The 21,374-nt window shown below is 39.1% G+C and overlaps 1 protein-coding gene across 1 annotated transcript in view; it reads right to left on the bottom strand.

Moving 5' to 3' along the window:
* Positions 1–21,374, bottom strand: part of ABI3BP (ABI family member 3 binding protein) — a 167,025-nt gene that overhangs the window by 64,729 nt on the left and 80,922 nt on the right. Inside the window, exons 15-22 of the mRNA XM_089512385.1 lie at positions 14,635–14,709; positions 14,096–14,170; positions 13,506–13,583; positions 10,600–10,674; positions 10,172–10,243; positions 8,719–8,793; positions 3,735–3,812; positions 1,132–1,212 (exon numbers count right to left, since the gene is read on the bottom strand). Coding sequence (XP_089368511.1) covers positions 1,132–1,212; positions 3,735–3,812; positions 8,719–8,793; positions 10,172–10,243; positions 10,600–10,674; positions 13,506–13,583; positions 14,096–14,170; positions 14,635–14,709 — 609 coding nt within the window. The remainder of the gene's footprint in view (positions 1–1,131; positions 1,213–3,734; positions 3,813–8,718; positions 8,794–10,171; positions 10,244–10,599; positions 10,675–13,505; positions 13,584–14,095; positions 14,171–14,634; positions 14,710–21,374) is intronic.

The following is a 21,374-nucleotide window of genomic DNA, read 5'->3' as shown; positions in this document are numbered from 1 at the left end:
AACAACAGACTGCCTTTGAACTGTGTGAAATTCCTCCTTTTTGTCGGGCCAAATCTCTCATCATTTAACTTAGTGGGATCATTTCAGGTACTATTCTTATACTAATAGAGAAGATGAAAAACTCCCTATCCACATTGTCCTTACCATGCAAAGTTTATACAGAATGCATATACTTTAAACACTCTACCACTCAACCATAATGTATCTCATTCCCCATTTTTGTAAAATAAAAAAAGCTGCAAATATTGTTTGAGATTTCCCCATGGGGAGTTGCCTCCATGCCCTTAAACATTTTGGCAGGCTTTTTCTGTGCCTTCCTCTGTGCTACAATATCTAGTATCCAAGCCATAAAGATCCCACAAAAGAAGGCCTCCCAGCTACAATACCAAGGCCACAGTATGCAGACAATGCAGTTACTGATATAGCTGGCCCCTCCAACTAAAAGGAACTAAATGCCAAATTAGATATGATGCTGAATGTGTCACTTTCTAGCGCATCTTTTAATTTTAACAACCAATAACAGCTCACCCCCCCCCCATTTATCATGGATAATAAAAAGGATTGTAAAAGCTATGTTCCTCCCACTCTAAACTCTCAATGTTATCCCCCCCTCCAAGCTGCTGCTATTATCTATAGAAGGTAATCGCTCCCAGTAGCAATTGGCAGCAATGGGAGCTTCAGAGCATCAGTGTTTATCAGGTCTGCTATGGCAAAGGAAAGAATTATGCCTCCTTACCATAGTCCTAAAGAAATTGCTCTCATCCTGCTATTAATTGTGAAAAGGGGAAAAACTGAATCCCCTGTTTCATTTAGTTTCCATCTAATTTGTTCTGAGCAGTTCCTGTGCTTCCAGTTTTATGTGCAAATCTGAATCTCCACAGGGAACCACTAGAATAGAACAATTTATATTTCTAACATGACTAAAGTGTCCTAAACTGCATAACAACAAAATAAACTCAGGACGTCTGCACAGGCCATCATAGGAAAATCTATCTGGAACCTATGCATATTTTTAAATCATCAAGTTATGCACTTAATATTTGTTAATAACAGAGTGTTGCTTAACTATGGCATTGTTAAGAGATTATTTAGCACAAATAATTAAAACACATTTTAAAAATGTTACTCTACCAGGTTTGCTATCGCGTACTTCTGCCATGGTATAATCAGGTTCTTTAAATTTAGAAGGAATAAAGCTTGATTTGTAAGAAGCTGAAAAAAGAGCCAGTCCAGAATTAATTCATACTATATTGACAGTGAAACACACTCACATAATCTGTATGGAAGCAATAATAATCTGAAAGCAGAAAATAATAAATTGCTGGAGACCTGACTTCAGCACAGTATCAGGAAAAAGAAAGATAAACTGTGGAATGTTATTAATATTGAGTATTAGAGAAATCACTGGTTAAATATATTAAGGATCACTTGTGGATCAACAACAACAACAAAACAACAAAAACAACAGTTGATATCCTAACAAAATAATGTACTAACTGTATACTGATGCAGTGTTACTGAAGTCAATAGAACCACATTATTTAAAACTAATAGCTCAAATTAAATGGTCTAAAGATCATAGTGTATGAAAACAACATGTCCTCAGAAAAAGATATCAATTTGATTCCCTTTGTCATCACAATCTGGCCATTAGCCCTAGACATAACCCACATTAACAGAGGAATTAACTAGGAAAACAGAAAACGGGGAAGAATATGATGAAAATAAGCAAGAAAGTGACTTCAGCCTCCTTCTGAGAATTGCAGATATTACAGTTGGCAGAGTGAGGGTAAGGGCTCTACTCTTAAATGAAACAGAGAACATGAGGAAACCCACTCCAACTTTGGTTGCCTTCTACACCTACTTTTGTTCTTATAATTTCAGTCCCGCAGTTTAATTCCAGACCATTCAAGGCTTGGGTTCCAGCTGCTATCCATGCCTTTTGAGTATGCTGAGCAAACATTCAACCTCCCCTGCTTTTCCTTTTTCCCTTTCAAGTTTATTTCACTGAAAGGGACATGCAATATCTCATATGAAATTTTCCATATTGAGTCCTACATTCAGAGACCTTTCTGAGGCAGGCTTTGCTGAGAACAAAGCCAAAACAGTTCATCTACTAGATCTTTCAAAAGCTGGACTACTTCTTGCAATGGAAATCCTTCTCCTGATTCTTTGGCGTGGCTGGCTTTGAACAACAGGACTCAGTACATTACAAAGCCCACTTATACTTTCTGAGGCATATCATCTGTTTAACTCCACTCCACTCCACAGTCATTTGTATAATTTGAATAAGCAGCTGAATCAAACCATCAACATTTTAACCTAATTATAGGAGATTTCTGGATTCTGGATCCTTTTTCTATTTTGCTTTTATGCTACTTAAGCTTTTTACCCACCCACCACTCCCCAAAGTTTGCGTATGAATTTAATAGAAAAACAGAAATACAAGGAAACAGAGTATCTTGGCACTGTTTATTTTGATAATAAAACTAATTTAACTAATTTAATGTATAATGCTTTCAAATTTTCATAGCTGATCTGCCTAACAGCTTTTTTTTTTTTTTTTTTTTTGGCAATGAGTGAAAGTATTATGAAAGCAGGCAGGCAGGAGTTGGAACAATTTATGAAGAAGACTGGGACTAGAGATCCAGATGCTAACTAGATGTGTCTACAATAATTATGAGCAGTGAAACTGAGGCGCGTTACAGACCGCCGGATTGCGGCAGTCTGCTGCCGCCGCCGCTTGCACCGTCCAGGAGCCACAGCCTTTAAACGGCGTGGCTCCCGGACGCTGCCGAGAAGGAGCACAGAAATCGCGCTCCTTCTCAGGCCCCGGAAGAGGCACCGCAAAGCACAAGGGGCGCATTTGGGGCATCATTTTCGGGGGACACGTGTGGATGCAACACGTCCAGCACGTAAAGATGGCGGCGCCCATGTGTATAGGGCACAGCCATCTTTACGCCCCCGTCACGTGCTAGGGGTGAGGCCGGTATGGACGCTAGGTCCTCAGCCAACCCCTAGCACGTGACGGGGGCGTATTAAAGGCCCGTTTATAACGCGCCTAAGTTAAACTATAATAAGAAGTACCAGTCCTTTCTAATACTTTGGTTTGAATTATTCTCTTCTCAGTGGGAATTCTATGATTGGTTTTAGTGCAAAGGTGACCAAATGTTCAGATAAATGTTCCAACAAATTAAGTCTAAAGTCTAGTATATATCTTATATCATAGAATCCTCTCATATGCACCTTGGTGTATTTTTTCTCCTAGGCTACTGAACTGGGAAGCAGATAGCAGTGAAGAGACAGACTGAAGTATAGTCCTAACTGTATCAAATACAGGTTCACGCTCTCATCTCTGTGTGCCACAAATGTCTACACTATGCATCACTTGTAGCATACATAACATAAGTTGCATATTCAAACTGTAACACAGGTGTACATGAAAATGTTACAGAAGACAGCTGCGAGAGATCTGGGAACAGTAAGGACAACCTATTATACAGTTTCACATTTGAAGGTAGTATATTGGAAACAAAACTCATCAGTATCAATATTATTATCACCACTGGAATATATTAGCGTAGACTAATTCCAATATATTAAGGGCTAGAAGCATTATTAAAATGAATACGGTGCCACAGAATGCAGTATGTTAAAGGTTCTTGCTATTCTTCTATTGATAAATTATGAGAAAACCCAGGATGGTGACAATTAATTGAACTAAAATATATTACCCATTGTTGCCACTGGAAGTCCAACAGTATCAGAAATCTTAGTTGTGGCAGGAACTGGAATCATTTTGCTGGTAACTGCTGGAGTAAAGGACATCATTTTGAGTCAGAGAAAGGAAAATCTTAGAGTTCAGGATTTCAGATCCAATATTTAAGAATACGAGAGCCAGCATGGTGTAGTGGTTTGAGTGTTACACTAGGACTCTGGGAGACTAGGATTTGAATCCCTGCTCAAATGTGAAAACTCACTGAGTGGCTTTGGGCAAGTCACACACTCAGCTTCAGAGGAAGACAACAGTAGACCTCCTCTGAACAAGTCTTGTCAAGAAAACTCGTGATAGGTTCACCTTACAGTTGCTATAAGTCAGAAATGACTTGAAAGCACATAACAACAATTTTAAGAATGTACTGCATATTCTGTTTTAATGGCATATATTTTTAGATTGATTGCTTAATCAGAAGGATAATTAGGCATTGTACTATCATTGTCCTATATTATTGAATTTGGATTGGGAATATCCAGATTCAGATTTTCACTCAGCTGCATTGTGTGCATAATTACCTTAAGCAAGTCAATATATTTCAACATATATTATCTCTCATGTTTTATAAGAAAATTGTTTAGTCTGAGGTATGTCACTCTCAGTGAATCAGATATAGGCTTACAAATGCAAATATGGTTTAAATAAAACAACAGCTGCAAATACATTTTAGAAGACTGAGGGGCTAAACAGACTTCTCCTAAGAGGCGGCTCTGTGCTGCCCCTGATAGTGCTGAGTTGGGGATGCAGCAAATGCATGCCAGGCCCCCAACCCAGCAGTTCCATGGTGCAAAAGGCACACTAGCCACCGCTGCTGCAGCTCTTCTCCAACCAAGGACACAGTGTGATATCTTCAACTGTGCGGTGGGGCATGCAGCATCATGCCAACATGGAGGTGGGGTTGGGGTGTGCGGCGTGCAGTCACTATGCACCCACTCTGCCCCAGTGCCAGCATTTAGACAATGCACAAGGCAAAACCATATGGAAAGAGAAACAAAGCCTTGCTCCTGGGCTAAAAACCAGAGCAAAAAAGAAGCTGGGATACTCTGACTCAAGGTAGAAAATGTGCATCATTTTATTGTCACATAAATAGCCCGATGCCAGTATAGGACAAAAATGTGATGGCCAACATAACACAACACAATAGATGGCCACTGTGTTACAACATACACAAACCAGATAGTCCAACAGAGGGCATAGGGTGAAGAGGGCATGTATGGGAAGCATCCACGATTGTGCTTAGGCAATGTAATACTGGGCACTCTGCTGCACCAGTGCCCTATACAAGCGGAGCATCACACCTACTACTGTGTGGCCAATCATATTGGCTGGTGTCCAATGGAATGGCACCTGGGCAGGAAGAGGGAGGTAATAGGAGGTTCCAGACAGTGTGTTTGTGCAATGGTATGAAAAAAAAATGCTGCACAGTGTGGCTTGATGCTGCATGGTGTGGACTGCCTGTGGGTGTTCAGCCCACTTTGAGAGTGGGCTGTGCTGACAGCAGGGTTTTAATCCACTTTCAAAATCAAATGCATATTTGCTGACAATTTCACAGATGTATTTGAAGAAAGGTTTGCACTTCTCTAAAACTTCAGAGCATCTCTAGACTATCAAATTGTCAAATTATTCAACAAACAAAGAACCACAGAATGTATCATATTTTATAGATGGAAGCAAACAGCCTGACTCAAAAAAGGTTATTACAATACAATCACTGTAGAGGGAAAAAAGTACCTTAAGGATAGAAGCAAAGGCTGTGATCCATGGTACCAAAAACTCTAACTGTGATTCTTTGAGTAGTCATCAGGGTATCAGCACACATGAGTTTGTAATTACACAAAACATCTTTCCAAAACATTCTAAAGCTAGTGATTATTTTATGGGTATCCCCACTCTTTCTCTCTTCTGCCTGTGTTCAGACATCACTTCTGGTGTCTGGAATAGAACATTAAAATCACTTATGTGCTGATGCCAGGAGAAGGATGAGTTGTGTCTGCATGCCTAGATGGCCACTCAGAGAGACATAGTTATAGGTAAGCAATCGTTCATTATGATCTTTGTGCATCACAGACATGCTTAACAAATATCAACCCTACTAGTGTGAAAAGGAGCTGCTTTTTGCGGCTTCTTTTTGCACAACAGAAAGGCCAGATCAGGAACACTGCATGCAGTTGCTGCGGCCCCAATCCAGTGAGGAAAAAGGTGGCACGCAGCCGCCCCTTAGGGGCCATCCATTGAGCCCCTAACATAACAATATAGTGCAAAGTAGGAAGGTTTCTCCCAGCCTCCAGCAGTGACAAGAGTACATGCACAATAAATGGAAATGGATCAATGAGAAAATAGGCCCAACAACTGGTGCTTCTTCTAGCTTGAAACTAAATTGCAAATATTGGGCCATTTTAATTAGTTATTGCCTGAATGGCTTCTCGGTTTCTCCAAAGGAGATACCAGTGACTTTCCTCCCTTAAAGGTTATGAATAAAAAGATGAAAACTGTATAAATGGTATCAGTGTTTGTGCTCATTCAGAATCAAACTAACAGTGTGAAAAAGGTTCTGCTGAACATGGGGTATGGAACTGGTAGGCTCTTCTACAGACAATGGAGTACAGACTTGAGTAATTGGGAATTAGTGCTTTATATGCTGAGCAGGTCAAATTCTTTCTAAACTGGTGAAAGTCCCTGAGTTTTTCAGGCACTAATGGTTCAGTGGTCCCAATATTGCAAACAGCACTTTAAGCAAATTTAAGAGGGCATAAACCTAATGGACACTAAAAAAAAATAAAACTACAAAAACTTTCAGATCAAAGTTAGAAATACAGACTAAAATGACAGAATGAAAACAATTAGAATAGATAGAAAATCTAGCAGAACTGCAAAGATCTGAGCTAATTTCAGCTGTATTTCAGGAGAAAGAACTAGCAAAACAACCTCTAAGGATTCCTTGCCTATGAAAACCCTAGAAAATTCTTGGAGTCACCATAAACCAACAGGCAATTTGAAGGCACACACACTGAGAAAGTCACAAGGGAAAAAAGGTCTCATTGCTCTCAAGATTTTATACAGATCTGGTTATCCTTGCCCAATGAGACTATTAGTAAGTATTCTGTAGTCCCTTCAAAAAATCTTATTTTTTTATCATAGGGGCTGGACAGAGGGGGGAAAGGGGCAGACAGAGGCCGCCCCTTTATCCCCTCGCATCATTGCCATAGTGACCGCACATCGCAGCAACAATGCATTCAGAAAAAGGAGATACAAAACTTGGCTCCTTTTTTCTGCCACTACCAAGGCACCATTAGTGCCCTGGAGTGACATGGTGATGTCCATTGTGTGCTGCGCCATTTGGACATGGTGAACAATACACATCATCGATGCATGCACCGTCTGAAGGCATGCACACCAAAATGGCACTGGGAGAGCGTGGTAGGGCTCGGGTGTGTGGAGATGCCTTAAATCGGCCCCAGGACAGCACCTTTTGCCTGTCGGTATTGGGCCATAGTTTTCTCAGTTTGTGTAACATATAAGTTGTGTACCAAAACAAGTGTTTTTCCCCTCTTTGTGAAACTAAGGGAGAAGAATCTGGTTCTGTGTAAAACAGTTGAAACTGTTTCTGTGCAAAACTAGTATATTTTTGCTTTGTGAAACTATGCACATAGCAAGCACAAGGAGACATGGTGACTGATTGCAAAGATAAAACCAGCTAATCTAATTCAATGGCAGTTGAATTCTATGTAAAGGACCTGGTAAATCTATTCTGAGATGTTCTCCAGACTTTAAAGGAATGAAGAGGCTGAACAGACCACCCCTAAGGGCCAGCCTACAGCTGCCCTTTTCAGCACCGGATTGGGGTTGCAGCAGCTACATGTCGAGCCCTGGTCTGGCCTTTCCGCAGCATAAAAAGGAGCCGCAATTAACACACTTCTTTTGCACTGTGTCATCAAACATATTGGCCTTACTGGGCTAGAGCACCAAATGTTTGTCCCTCTATTCACATGTAAAGGCAACAAACACTTTAAAACAAAAATTAAAATTAACCATCTGCATCAGAGATTATTTGGTGCCATGTGCCCCATATTCATTTTAAAGCATGGAGAGACAACTATTGGTTCTTTGACTACAGCTGCACCCTTTTAGCCCCATCCTAAACCAGTTTGGATACTATGTGTCTCTTGTGTTTTTTGAATCCTAGCACAGGCTTCATGAGTTTCTTAGTTTCACACTTGTTCACCAAGCATTTTCCTCTGACCAAGCTATGTGGCAAAGGATATAAATGGTGATGGAGTTCTTCCTTGACCAAGCTATCTGGTAGACTGAGCTATCTGGTAGAGGATATAGGAAGGGCTGCACTCCAGAAGCTTGTGTAAGTGTCTGTGGCCTTGCAGACTAAGGAAATGGTCTATTTCTTATTTAAAATGTTTATCTTCCAACTTATTAAGACTTAACAAATTCAGGTATAAACAATATTAGAAAGAGGATAAACATCATACAATTCAGTTTAGCTCTTTAGTTTGGCTAGTTTGAAAGCAAATGTTTCTTAAGATAGAATTTTCTTAAGACAGAAAATGCACATAAAATCCAGCTAAAATGTTACTTTATCTTGATTTTCTGTTTTCTTTTAAAACTCTTTCAAGAATTTCATACTTATGACTGAGCTATCTATCAAATGCAATCTATCAAATTCTTTTTTTCAGTGAGGTTCTAAAAGAAACATGGGTTTTGATGTGAAATCTGAAATGATGTTTAAAAGCTGTTTTTAATCACAGAAATTAGGCTTCAAAAAGTTAGTGGTTATGTATAATACTATATTGTGTTCTATGATTACAAAAGAAAAATAATACACGTGACCAACATATGCTCAGTTTTTATGAAATGCATCTTCAAATAAGCCAGAAGAGAGGTTGAGACATGCTGTGGAACAAAACAGTTATAGGAAAGTACACAGCAATTACCCGGCACAATCTTTGGCTGTTCCAGATGGGGAATGATTTGGGGCTTGGAAACAGGGATTTTTGTTTTACTGGGAACTGAAAGGAATAAAAGTGAAAATGTCATTTGTACGTGTTCAAGACAACATTAGCTGGTACTAAAAAGACATAAACAGCACAACCCACTGAGAGCTGCTCCTATAAGCCTCTTAAAATGAATGGGAACCATTCAATAGTATCTCCTTCACAGCTAATTCCAAGCCTGCAAACAAATATTTTAAATAGACAGCAAATAGTGATCAAGATTTTTTTTAAAAACAACTGCTACATTTCCACAGCAGGCTTGTGCAAGTTCTGTGGAATTTGTCTCTTTAAATGTTCGACTCCACCAACCAACCATTTAGCAAAGTACTTTTTGGAACTTTCATGGAAATCAAACATAATTTCCTAAGGATACAGAGGGGCTGCCACTTGAGAAAAAGAATTCATGCAATAAAATCTCATATATGCTTTTTCCTCAGACTACTTTTTCTCAATTCCAGTAAGAATTCCTTTTAGAAAAGCATCTGCAGGATTACATAAAAAAAGCATAATAGAAATAGGGTTTTTTTTTTGCCAAAGTTCTATTTAACTATAGAGGGGTACACAATTTCGTGTGTGTGCATGTGTGTGTGCGTGTGTGTGCCCCATAGGCTGAACATTTTCAGAGGGAGAGTGGAATTGGCCAGTCTGTTAGCAGCACAAGGGCAGTTCCAGAATCCAACTAAAAGCTTCTTGATGCACCAAACAGGTCAATATGTAGTTATTTCAACTCATGGGTGAGGGTAAAGGGTGGAGATGTGTCCAGTCACCAGACTAGTATCTCAACTGCCAGGTGGACAGAGAGAACTGGTTGCCTTAAGGAGACATTTGATTCCTTGTAACATGAGGTTGGAAAAAAAGTCCTAGTCACATTCCCAACCATCCAAAGAAGAATACAGTTTTTTTAATGACACCAAAGAGCAACAGCTAGGAAGAGCATAAAAAAAAAAGAGCAAACAAATGCAAAGAAAATATTTCTGAAGTTTCCCCCAAATTATTAGGAAGTTTTCAGGAAATAGCTCAAACTTTTTCCAGAAGCTAAAAATGTTATGTTAATAACCTTCAGCAGGGCTGTAATTGTCATTCCCTTCAGATAAAAATGATGAAAAATGAACACAATGATGTAAGGAAAGCTTTTAAGAAAGTGTAAATATAAATCAAATTAATAGTATGAGAGATTCTACTCTAATGCACAGTATACTATGCTTTTTAGGCAGAGAGAACTGATTCTATCCTTAGAAGACCCAGAGGCCTCTACATTGTATTCAACTGTCACTATCCCTTCATGCCATGTGGCTATCTGTCACTGATTGGTCACTGAGGGAGTTGATGAACTAGGTACACATATGTTTGACTATTATACCCCCTTCATTATGTAAACCTAATTATTATTTACCCTCTGTTGTTCTTGGAAATTCAATGGTTTTAATCATATTATCTGTAGTGGTTTCCCACTGATGTTCTTTTTCTGCCAATGGAAAAGGAAAAAAAAATATCATGTGAGAATTAGATATTTCTACATAAAAGATTAATAAAAAGAGATCCATTTACATTGCTCAGGCTCAGTAAATGACTACTTGTTAAGAAAAAGTAACTAAAAATTAGTTTCTTTCTGACTGTTTCCCCCTTGATTTTTCTAGAAATGGTTTCATCAAAAGATGTTGTAAATATTACAGCTAGTATACAAAAAAGTAGACCCCCTCCATCCACCTAAATAGTTTTACATTTATTCAGAGAAATAATATAGCTTCTTTTATTTAGGTTAACCTAATAAAATGCATGCTTAGAATGATGATTATAATCCTTGACATGATTTGTAGTTACCATGTTTAATATCTGGTATTTTGGGTTGGACAGAAGGTTGAGGTACAGAAGCAACAAATTTTGTTTCCACTGGAGCTGAAAGACAATATGTATTTTAGATGTAGCTTCCTATTGTCTTTTTTCCATTAGAAAATTAGAATTGCAGTATATGAGCTACAGTGGAGGTGAAGCAAAACATTTTATAAAAATCTCTAACAATGGTAAAACGAAATCTTTTAAAGTCCTTTTTGTTTGCTTTCCAATAAGGTGCTTTTAGAAAGCACACTACTAAATTGTTATAAGGAACATAAAGATTATTAATATGACATATAAGAAATGTTATAAACTGTTATAATCATGATATAAATGCATATATATATATATATATATATATGAATGAATGCATAAGACATATAAAATTGATAAAGTCTGATAATATTTTGCTGATCAATTACATTGTGCTGTTTGTACAATAACAGAAATAAAACTTAGCAAAAACTCTCATTGTGACGTTTACAAAAATATTATTTTTTTCTGCAATAAATATGTTGTGTGATTTTTTTTAAAAAAAAGCTATAGTATTTTATATACTAAAATATTAAAGTAGGTACATTTTCTTAGAAGCACTTCCTCAAAATTTTCAGGATACTAAACTTAAATCTCAGTGCAAAAATTAACATACAAATTGACAAATTCAGAAGTGGAAAGTAAAGTATGGTTTGTTGTGATGGCAATGTGTCACATGGGCTCTCAGGTGTATGTGTTCCCATCTTTCTCTGTTTGCACATGAAGGATTAAAACTTCTGTATATGGTTTGGAACAAACAACAGTTTTCTATTTTATATGAATACAGAAAATGGTTATTCAAACCACAGTGATCTCTACAACCTTGACGAACTTAAATTTTTTAGTGTGTTGACCTTGGGGTGGAACAGACAGACCAAATAAAGTGGTGTAAAGAGATGGAGAAGGCAGGGAGGGTTGAGTGGGCTGGGCGGAAAGAGGAGGGGCACCCGAACCCAGGAGAGGAGGATGGGGAAGCAAGGGTGGAATGGAAACAGCTGAGAGCCAAGGGAGAAGAGACGAGCCCCATCCTGGGGAAGGGGGAGGGGCCAGGAGAAACCCTTAAAGAGGAGGGCAAGGCGTGGACAGGGGGGAAGGAGAGAACGTGGAAGATGGGGATGCGGGGAGGCACACAGACGAGGGAAAGAGAAAGGGGATGCACATGAGTCCGGAGGGCTCCCTTTGCCTCAGCAACTGGCTGGCTTAAGTCTGAGATGTGTGGAACCCCCACATATTGCCTGACCTGCAAGCCCATGGTGGGAAGGTATTCCCAGAGGTGAGCCATACAACCCAGAGATTGGACGCAGGGGAGTGTTGGAGGCTGAAGTTCCCTGGTGGGAGAATAGAGTAAGGCTACGCCGTCAAGAGAGCCGGGAGCAAGCGGATGACCGGGCTGGAAGAGAGCAAGCGGAGCAAGCCTTCCGACCTTGGCAGGGTTCAGCCTCCACAGAGTGGTAACAAGGAGGTGGAAATACACACTATCGTTGTGTTAAGGGACCAGTGAAGTAACTGGTGTCCTTTCAGAGACTTCCCTGGTTGGAGGACTTTTGCTTTATGTTTTGGTTGGATTAGTTTGGTTGATTAAAGAGTGCACCAGTTACAGCATCTTGCCTGGCCTCTTGGGAGTGTTTTGTTTGAGGTAACTTCAGGTACCATGGACCCACTTGGGGGTCTTTCACCCGCTGGGCTGGCGGCTCCACCCACAAGTGGTTTCCAACTGCTTTGCAGACTGGGCATTTAGATGATACATGCTTCCAAAGCAGGCAGAAACTGGACCAAAGCCGTGCTCCAGGGCTAAAAACTGGAGCAACTGACAATCTCAAAATGGAGCTTAGAATGTTAAGCCTTAACATTAATTTTTTAATTGATCATTAAGGAGACAGATTCATTCTGATTGAAGTTAATAATTTGACTTGCTTGCTTTGTTGTGCTTGTTAAATAATCATTTTTACATTTAAAAAATTTATAAAGTTTTTTTTTACAAGAGAGACCCAGGCAGGGGTGGTGGTCATTGGTCTGACTATATATTTTTAGGTCCAAATTAGTAACTCCTAAACGTAAGGTTTGTGATCCACTTAATAAGTGTCTGAAAAGCAATATGGAGTAGGGGAGGGGGGAAGGCGATGGAGAAGAAAATGGTAGCAAAACTTTCCATTTATTTATCCAAGTGCCTAGAATTATATGGGCAAAAATGGACTAAGTACTAAGTGGTTTATTACAGTTCACTCCAGTACAATGCCACTGATTTATTTTATCCAACCCTAATCCTTCTCCTGAGGCCCTTCTGTCTTATTGTATTTTACAGCAGGGGGAGACCGCTCTATTCCCTAACAAATTCTAACAACCTTAAAATAACAAATGGTCATAGGAATAAGTGCATTGTTAATTAGGCAGTATGTAGAGTTCAGTCATATTGGCAAGGAACCAATTAAGTAATAGCCTAGAGGATTATTTTAATGAAGTTGTTCAATGTTCCAGACAAGCCACTTCCCTATATCTGATTTTAAAAAGGGAAATGAGGCTTGTTCCAAACTGACATTGAATTTGAGATTTCCTCACTTTGTGTACAAGTGAGGAAGAAAGAAGGGAGTTCACAAATCCATGGCTTGCTGTAATATGTTCTCTCATCTGAATGGGGTGTATGAAGGTAAATATGAATATTATAATGAATTTCTAGAGGTTCTTGTTCGAGTGACTAATAACAAAGCTCCTGGACCATGTGACAGAAAACCACCTTTTGATTTTTACTGTGGTTTTTGTATCAGGAAGAACGTCTATCTAAAAATAAAGAGGAGCCTAATTACTAATGAAGACTAAAACTTTTAGACAGGAGAATAATGAAGTTTACGAGTACTATGATGTACCTCCTGGAGTAGTTGTTAATTTTTCAATAATCCTGGATGTTTTAGGTGTATTCTGCTTCAAAGATGGAGGATTAGGGGCTACAAAAATAAAAGAATTCAAACAATGAACAGAAAAAAAGACATATAACTGCAAGTTATTATTTCAAGAAGTGAGACATTTTGTTTTTACTGATAACACATACGTATTTAACATGAAAATGGAAATATTAGGTTGTGGTAAGGAATCTTGAAACTCATGATAATCATGTCAGCATAAACACAGACAATTTTATTTCTCTTGCATGACATCAGAATCCTCCTTTGTGGCAAAAAAACAAAAAGACCAAAAGGAAAGTGAGGCACACACAAACACCCATCACAGCGTAGTTTGAAAAGACACAATGATGCACAACATATGCTGTGGCTCCTTTCCAGAAGAATTCTATATTCAATGTAAAATACTTTTTTAGTTCCTGAGATTATCAAAGGACAAACAGCTATAAATGAAGTGAATGAGTTAATCATACTGTGGTTGCAAAAGGCTGTTTATAATAAACAATGTAATTATTTTATTGTTCCATCTGTATTCATAAACATGCATATTTAATTACCAGGTTTCACATGTCTTCCTTCTGGCGTGTCAGAAGGTTTCCATTTTAAAGGAATAAATGCTGTTTCAGATGGTGCTGAAAAGAATCAAGGTTAAATTTAATATTCTTCAGAATTCATTCGAGATATCTTTAAATTCATAGAACATGCAGCAGGCTTGTAATGACAATGACAGCATTCCAAATGGAATGGACCACTCAATTGATGAAAGTGATGGAGTTGTGAAGTAGGTTACACTGATCTTAAACAATATTCCACAGATATGTCAGTTTTCCTCAAAGATAGATATGGATAAAATATTGTGAAGAGTGACGGATAACAAAAAGATGATTCATGCAACTTTGATAACTGAAATGAAACATATAGGTATGAGCTATGAATCTAAAAAAGTCTAGAGACTTGATAGAAATATGATAAGGATCAGTATTGAAAGATGGTGAGAATGTTCTGGAGAAATGATAATGTTCTGAAGAAATGGAAAGAAAATAGTTTCTAATGAAAAATGAAATGTATGACCATTCACAGTGAAAAACAACATTACCCAGGGTTGACTTTGGCCAGTCAAGAGGTTTAGTTGTTTTAGGTGTGAAAGACTCCGGTGTGGGTTCATTTGTTACTGTTAGAAGAAATGTTGACAATGACAAGCATAAGAAACAAAACAAAATGAAACAAAACAAAAAAGAGTTACCCTGAAATTTGTAAAGTTTTTACATGAGAAAAACTATTTTTTTCTGCAGAACACCCCCCCCCCCATGTCCACCTTGATTAGGTAATTGCGTTTAGCTTACTAGTTCAGTGGGAAATATAGATGAAGTAATCTGATTGAATCACACACTCTTAAGGATCTCCTATATAACAGCATCTGTAACATTGTGATTAGAAAAGATACTACTGCAGGTTATCTGTGGCTCTGAACACACAGGCATAAAGAAGTGACTGCTAGCCACATTGGAGGTGTATTGCTTATACAACACATGCCTCCACTGTGGCCATAAGCCACAGTGTTTTCTGGTCTTTTAAAGAGAAGCAAAAAGGAGCAGGGATAATCCAGCTTCTAGCAGCAAAGTTTGGGTCCAGTGGCGGTGGCCTACTTTTGGAGCCTGCCATGCGGTCCCTGCAGTCCCAGCTGCCTGTTTCACCCCTATGTACTAAAAACAAATACAATACTTTTGAGTTCCACTGGTTTACTTCATTGCTTTTAATAGTGCAGTTCTTGCTGTTGTTACACATTGAGGTAGCACATTCCACTGTTAAACAGCTCTTACTGTCAGATAACTCTTCCTAGGTTTAGGTCAAATCTCTTTCCCTGTAGTTAGAATCCATTGTTCCAGCAAAGGAACTATTACTCCTTACGATGTAGTTACAATTCAGATAAATATTACAGCACAGAATAAGGATTATGAGGATAAACCAGATGCCATTAAGAAAAGGTGACTGTCAAGGAGAGATATAAATAAGGTTGCTAATTCAGGATTGTCCCAAGCTGTAAGGTTTCCAGGCCAAAACGTGAAGCCTAGAGGCAGTCCCTGATGATGTTATTATCAGTTCTGCATTAAGTCCAACAAGAGTTGCTCACAGAATGTCATTCAAAAAACATACACATGCTGTTTCCTGTTTGGAATTAAAACAGTAATCTTAACTAAATTTAATATAATCTATTTTATTTCATCTAACCTACTTGCTTCTAGCCAGAGGATTGCTGCAGAGTGGATTGTGGGTTCCGATGTCACAATAACTGGAAGGTAAGAAGGAAGCTAACTAAGGGGCTGAACAAACCGCTCCTTTGGAGTGGCCTGCTGCTGCCCCTTTCAGGGGCAGATTGGAGCCACAGCAACTACATGCCATGGCCCCGATCTGGCATTTCTTGTGCACAAAAAGGAGCCGCAACAAGCAGCTTCTTTTTGTATTGTGGAAAGGGTGTTTTTGCTGCTGCGGTAGCATCTTCTGATGCTCCTTTTGGCACTGCATCATCTGGATGCAGCACCAAAGGAGCACTGTGATGCTGCCCACCATGCAGTCGGGTGCATGATGCAATGGCAGCATCAGGGCAGCGTTGGGGCATGCACCATGTAAACACCATGCTCCGACTTTGCCCTCAGGCCAGCATTTATCGCCAGTCTGTTCAGGCCCTAAGTACATATATAGATCCCCCTGGAGAGTCTTTGGAAGTTGCAGCAGATTAGTTAAGGTCTGTAAATCGTAGCAAGCTGCTGTTCTACAAGATAAACAGCTATATTTTTTTAGATTGTACACCATTTGGCAGCTTTTACTTTTACTTTTATTGTTGTTTACTATGTAAAGCACTGTCCAAGCTTTAGATCGTTGTACAAATAAACTTTAATAATAATAATAATAATAATAATAATAATAATAATAGTCCTTTCCTCTTGCCCGGAGCTAAGGCCACGAAAACTGAAGAATTTGCATTCTTGTTTCCTGCCTGGAGATAACCTATGAAATTTGGAAACTCTGGGCCGGTCTCTGGGATCTGGTCACTTTAGATATAAAGGAAGAGGCAGAACTGAAGTATTTACATGTTAATGACATAAATGGGATTAAAAACAATATAATATTGGTTAGATCATGTTCATAATGTTTGGGGAAAAGGTGGTTAAAATCCAAATTATAACTTTTGTGAAGGATCAAACAAGCCTTTGTTTTTCTTTAGTTTAAAAATCATATAATTTCTGTACTGCTTTAAAACAGTGGTCTACATTAATGTTATTAATCCTACCTAAAGCAGATTCACTGAATGCACTGTTTAATGTTAAGTCAACATTTATGTGAGTATAACTGATTCAACAGGTCTACTTTAGCTGGACCTAGCAAAAAAGCACAGAGTGAAGCTACTCTGAGGCAAGTAGTTCAAAGTTTGTAATTACAGGGTGACTATGATATACCTGTTTTGGAGTCTGATATGCCAGTCTCATCAGATGTTCTAGGCTGTGAAAGAGCAGGTTGTGTTTTGCTGAAATCTAAAAATAAATTGATAGTAACTGCATTGTGATTAGTTTGTTTAAGCCATTTCTGCCCCCCAGATAGCTAGTGCTTTTTTTCCCTCTCTCTCACTAAATGATATATTTCTTGGAGGTTGTGTTTTTTTAAATGTATTAATTAGATTCACTTTAGGCCTAATTAGTGAAGAAACATTTGGAGAACACAAACTGTACCAGCAGTTCCTCCCTTTAAAAAAGTTCAGGCACTTCTCCTTGGTAGAGAAGGACATTTTAATATTTTTCTTTTTTCTTCAAGCTTGAAAAGTCTGCTACAGCTCCATCAATATATATTACGGAAGACCTTTGTTTTAAATAATATGAGCTGAAAGATGATTTCCCTTCTTCTTGTACTCCCATCTACTCCAAAGTGTTTCTAACATGCTTCCATATCCCCATCCAGCACCCCTCTTTTTTTGATCAGTTTATGTGAGTTATAGGAGAACAGTGGAATGGAGTATTATCTATTTGTGCCCCTTCTTGACTGAAGTTGTGCACTACCTGTGCTAAAGGGAAGAATGGGCAGGTGGGACACTGATCATCTAAGCTTTAGAGGAATCCTATAACATCTAGACACTGCACTGAGGGGGGGGGGAGGGGTTAAAATTGTGTACCCAGTATTTTGGCTCAGCACCTTTTGAAGGATTGATTCAACAAGAAAAGCATGATCCAAATTGTTTTTTCCCCAATGTACTTTCCCCCCAAATGTCATATACATATGCTTGTGTCCTGTCATTCATTAAGTATGATGCACACATCCATAGCTTTATGTTCACAGACTGAATTATATGCATATTGATACTTAGAAGACACTGATTACCATATATGTTCGACTATAAGTTTACCTTGTGTTTAAATCAAGGACAGGTCTTGGTGCTGAAATTATTAATATATCCTGTGGATGGGTTAAGGGTAAATTTAGGGGCATGTACCAAAGGATGTAAATGACAAAACAAAGGAAACTGATGTCAAAGAATGCTGCTATTTTCACACCCAGACAATCAAAAAGCCCAAAAGAAATGTCACAGTGGAGAGAGTAGATGGAGTCAGCAATTCTTTTAGGTTTTCCTGGGATGGACTAAGATCTCACCTTTCATCACTCAACTCAGGAAGGGGATGGTTTCTTTTTTGATAAGAGTTAAGGTACAGAACTTACACTGACTTGTAGATAAATCCACCTAGATTTTTTGTGTTGATTTTTTGACCAACATTTCTAGACTTATACAGGAGTAAATACAGTATATCTCTCTTAGCAGTTTTCATTGACTTCATCTGACACATTGTAACTTTGAAGACATAATTCAGAATTTATTATACATCATGCTTTCTTTTCTCAAATGCCTCACTATTCAGAATTTGCTATATGCAGAGAAAACTAGTAGTGCGGGAAAGGTCTTATAGTATGCATCAATCTGTTATTTATTTATTTAGAATATACCTTTTCATCTCAAATGTTGCTGGATTTCAATAGTATTGTCCAATGATTGATTATTTCTAAAACAAATTAAGCTGCTTCTAATAGGTTAACATACTTTCCAGTGACAAGTTAGTTCTATTTTTGATTTTATGCAGATGTTTTTCCAGTCAGTTGGGTGGCCTTATTACAATTAACACCTAAAGCAGAACACAAACAAGCCACATGTCTAAACCCTGGGTTGAAAAACCACTCCTCAGAATTAGAGCATAACAAAGCAACTCTTTGTATCTTCAAACTAAGAAAAGGTTCATGCTGAGGACAGTGCAGGGAAGTGGTATATTAACGGAACAAACAACTAACATTTAAATGGGAAAATATATTCTAAAAAGGCCTTTGTGTGCTTGAAGTCAGAGGGAAAAAATGAAGAAACAACTTCTAGTTATGCAAGGACAGAGCTGCAAGTGTAAAAAACCAGCCACTACCTACTCCACAGAGTGTTTCTGGCAATACTCTAGCATTTAAGGCTAAGAATTGTAAAATCGTTTCTAGGTTGCCAGGATCCCCTTGAATGAGATATAGAGGTTTATCGCATGGGGGAAAAAAACGTTCCCCGATGCATTCTAACGAGCACGAGCGCGGGCGCGCATGGAGCGTGATGGGAACTTGATGGGTCCCAGAACGCTAGTTTACCGCACAGCAGAATGCCACTGTCGCCACCGGGCATTCTAATCGGGTTCCCAATGTGTTCAAGGGGGCGCCATTCTGGGAATGCTTTTGAAACTGTTTCCAGAAATGGCATTTTTCCTCCCATGCGATAAACTTCATTGTATGCCAACTAACAGTCCCCACAATATTTCTGTATGTGGTGATCCCTACTATGCTTGTACTGAATCTGTGGGTTTTTAAAAAAATAATTATAATTTAATAATAATTTGCTTTATTTATATACCGCTATTCCAAAGATCATAGCGGTGAACAGCAAGTAAGCTAATTAGCAAGTAAGCTAATTTGCCCCCAACAGTCTGAGTACTCATTTTAGCAACCTCGGAAGGATGCAAGCCTGAGTTGAGCTTGGGCCCTTTTGCTGGTCTTGAACTCGCAACCTTGTGGTTTTGAGTGAATGGCTGCAGTACAGGCATTTAACCACTGCGCCACCAGGGCTCCTCCACTGCGCCACCAGGGTGTCTTGAGAAATAAATGATATTTAACCAATTTGGCTGCCTGTTCAGAATTCTGAAATTAATTCTAAGCAGGGGTTTTCACAGTTACTCATGTAAACGGATCTTGACAAATTATTAATTTCATTATTCCCCACTTTTTCACTGAAGAGCTCAAGGTAGTGTATATAGAGTTCACAGGCAGCCTACCATTAAGACACCAAATTAAAATCAATAGTGTAATGGCCACTGCTAGTAGACTGAATCTCTCTCCTCCCTACAGCCCACCATGTACCTACCATTGTACCTTCCACCTCTCCTTTTTAAGGGAGATGCAAGGTAAACTAGGAAGTCTGCTTGAATAACAATAGAGTTAACTCACAATTCACATCCAGATTAGCTACATAATGTGCCTTTGTGTACCTTTAAACTATTCCCTGGGAAAAGTTGAAATTAATACATTTCCATAATGATATATAGGGGATTATCACACAGCTGAAAAATACATCTTATCACTGCTGAACTGAAGCTTCAATTTGGCAGCTGTAAAATGCGTTTTTCAGCAGTGCAATAATCCTCATAATTAGGTTTCAGTCTTGTAAACCTGGAGTATTTTAGCAAATTCTGGGATTCTTTTAAAGATTATCAGGCGTTCCTTCATGAGAGCAATAAAAGTGGCAAACGCTCATGTCGTGCAGAATAGTGTCAATACAGGTACTAACAATCACCAGGAGCCCTACCAATGTCCTGCAAGGACACCAGAGTCTATTGTAACACAGAAGTACTTCATGGCAGATGTTATAGTGTCCATCAACCTCAAGCAGATTTGGAGAGGGTTCTATGAAAGTGGAATAATTTGGAACACACTCCTCTGTATCAAAGTACAAATGTTTCCTACATGTAAGTAAGTAAGTAAGTAAGTAAGTAAATAAATAAATAAATAAATCTCTTGAATATTTTGGTGTTTTATTCAGGATATACCATTTAAAACAATGTGCAATGGTAAACTTCAACATATTGAATTGAAGATAATGAACCACTGGAAACAAGCTATAATTATCATTGTGGTCATTGTCTGGCTTTATGTCTGTATTTCCTTTGGAGCCAAAAGAAACCTTGGACCATGCTTTCTGAAACTCTGTGATGTAACTTGGGTACATTACTATTACTTTGCCCTAGAGGTCCTCAGAACAACAATGTGGATTTAGGCATCACATAAATGATGTCAACACACTCTTTCAGAGTCTCATACCGGCCCTATGTGCAGAGTTACATTTCCAGTTGGTGCTCCTACAAAGGACTATCCTGTCACACAGAAACATTTGCCTGTTTAATTATGGTGCATTACAGACCGCCCCTTTGGGGCGGCCTGTAGGCACACCTTTCCCCGCCGGATCGGGGCCTCAGCGGCCAGAGCGGCAGCCGCTGAAGCCCCGATCCGCTGCTTTCCGGGCTGCGGGGAAGCGGCAAAAGGCCCCTTCCCCACAGCCTGGAAAGGGGTGTCCTTGGGGCTTCAAGCCCCAAGGACACCCCGCGGCGGCAGGGAGAAGGAGAAAGGGGCCGTTTGGCCCCTTTCTCCTTTGGTCCGCTGGGCGCAGCCGTCTGAAGGCTGCGCCCAGCGGACCAAACCAGGAAGGAGCTCCGAAACGGAGCTCCTTCCGGGGTCGCGGAAAGGGCGCCCTAGGTGCCCTGCTGCGACCCCAATATGTCACAA

Source organism: Sceloporus occidentalis, unplaced genomic scaffold (assembly GCF_023333645.1).
Source record: "Sceloporus occidentalis isolate IW3139 unplaced genomic scaffold, rSceOcc1.0.p SCAF_2, whole genome shotgun sequence".
NCBI lineage: Eukaryota > Metazoa > Chordata > Lepidosauria > Squamata > Phrynosomatidae > Sceloporus > Sceloporus occidentalis.
Note: the sequence above shows the minus strand (reverse complement) of the source record. Positions and strands in the feature narration are given on the sequence as shown.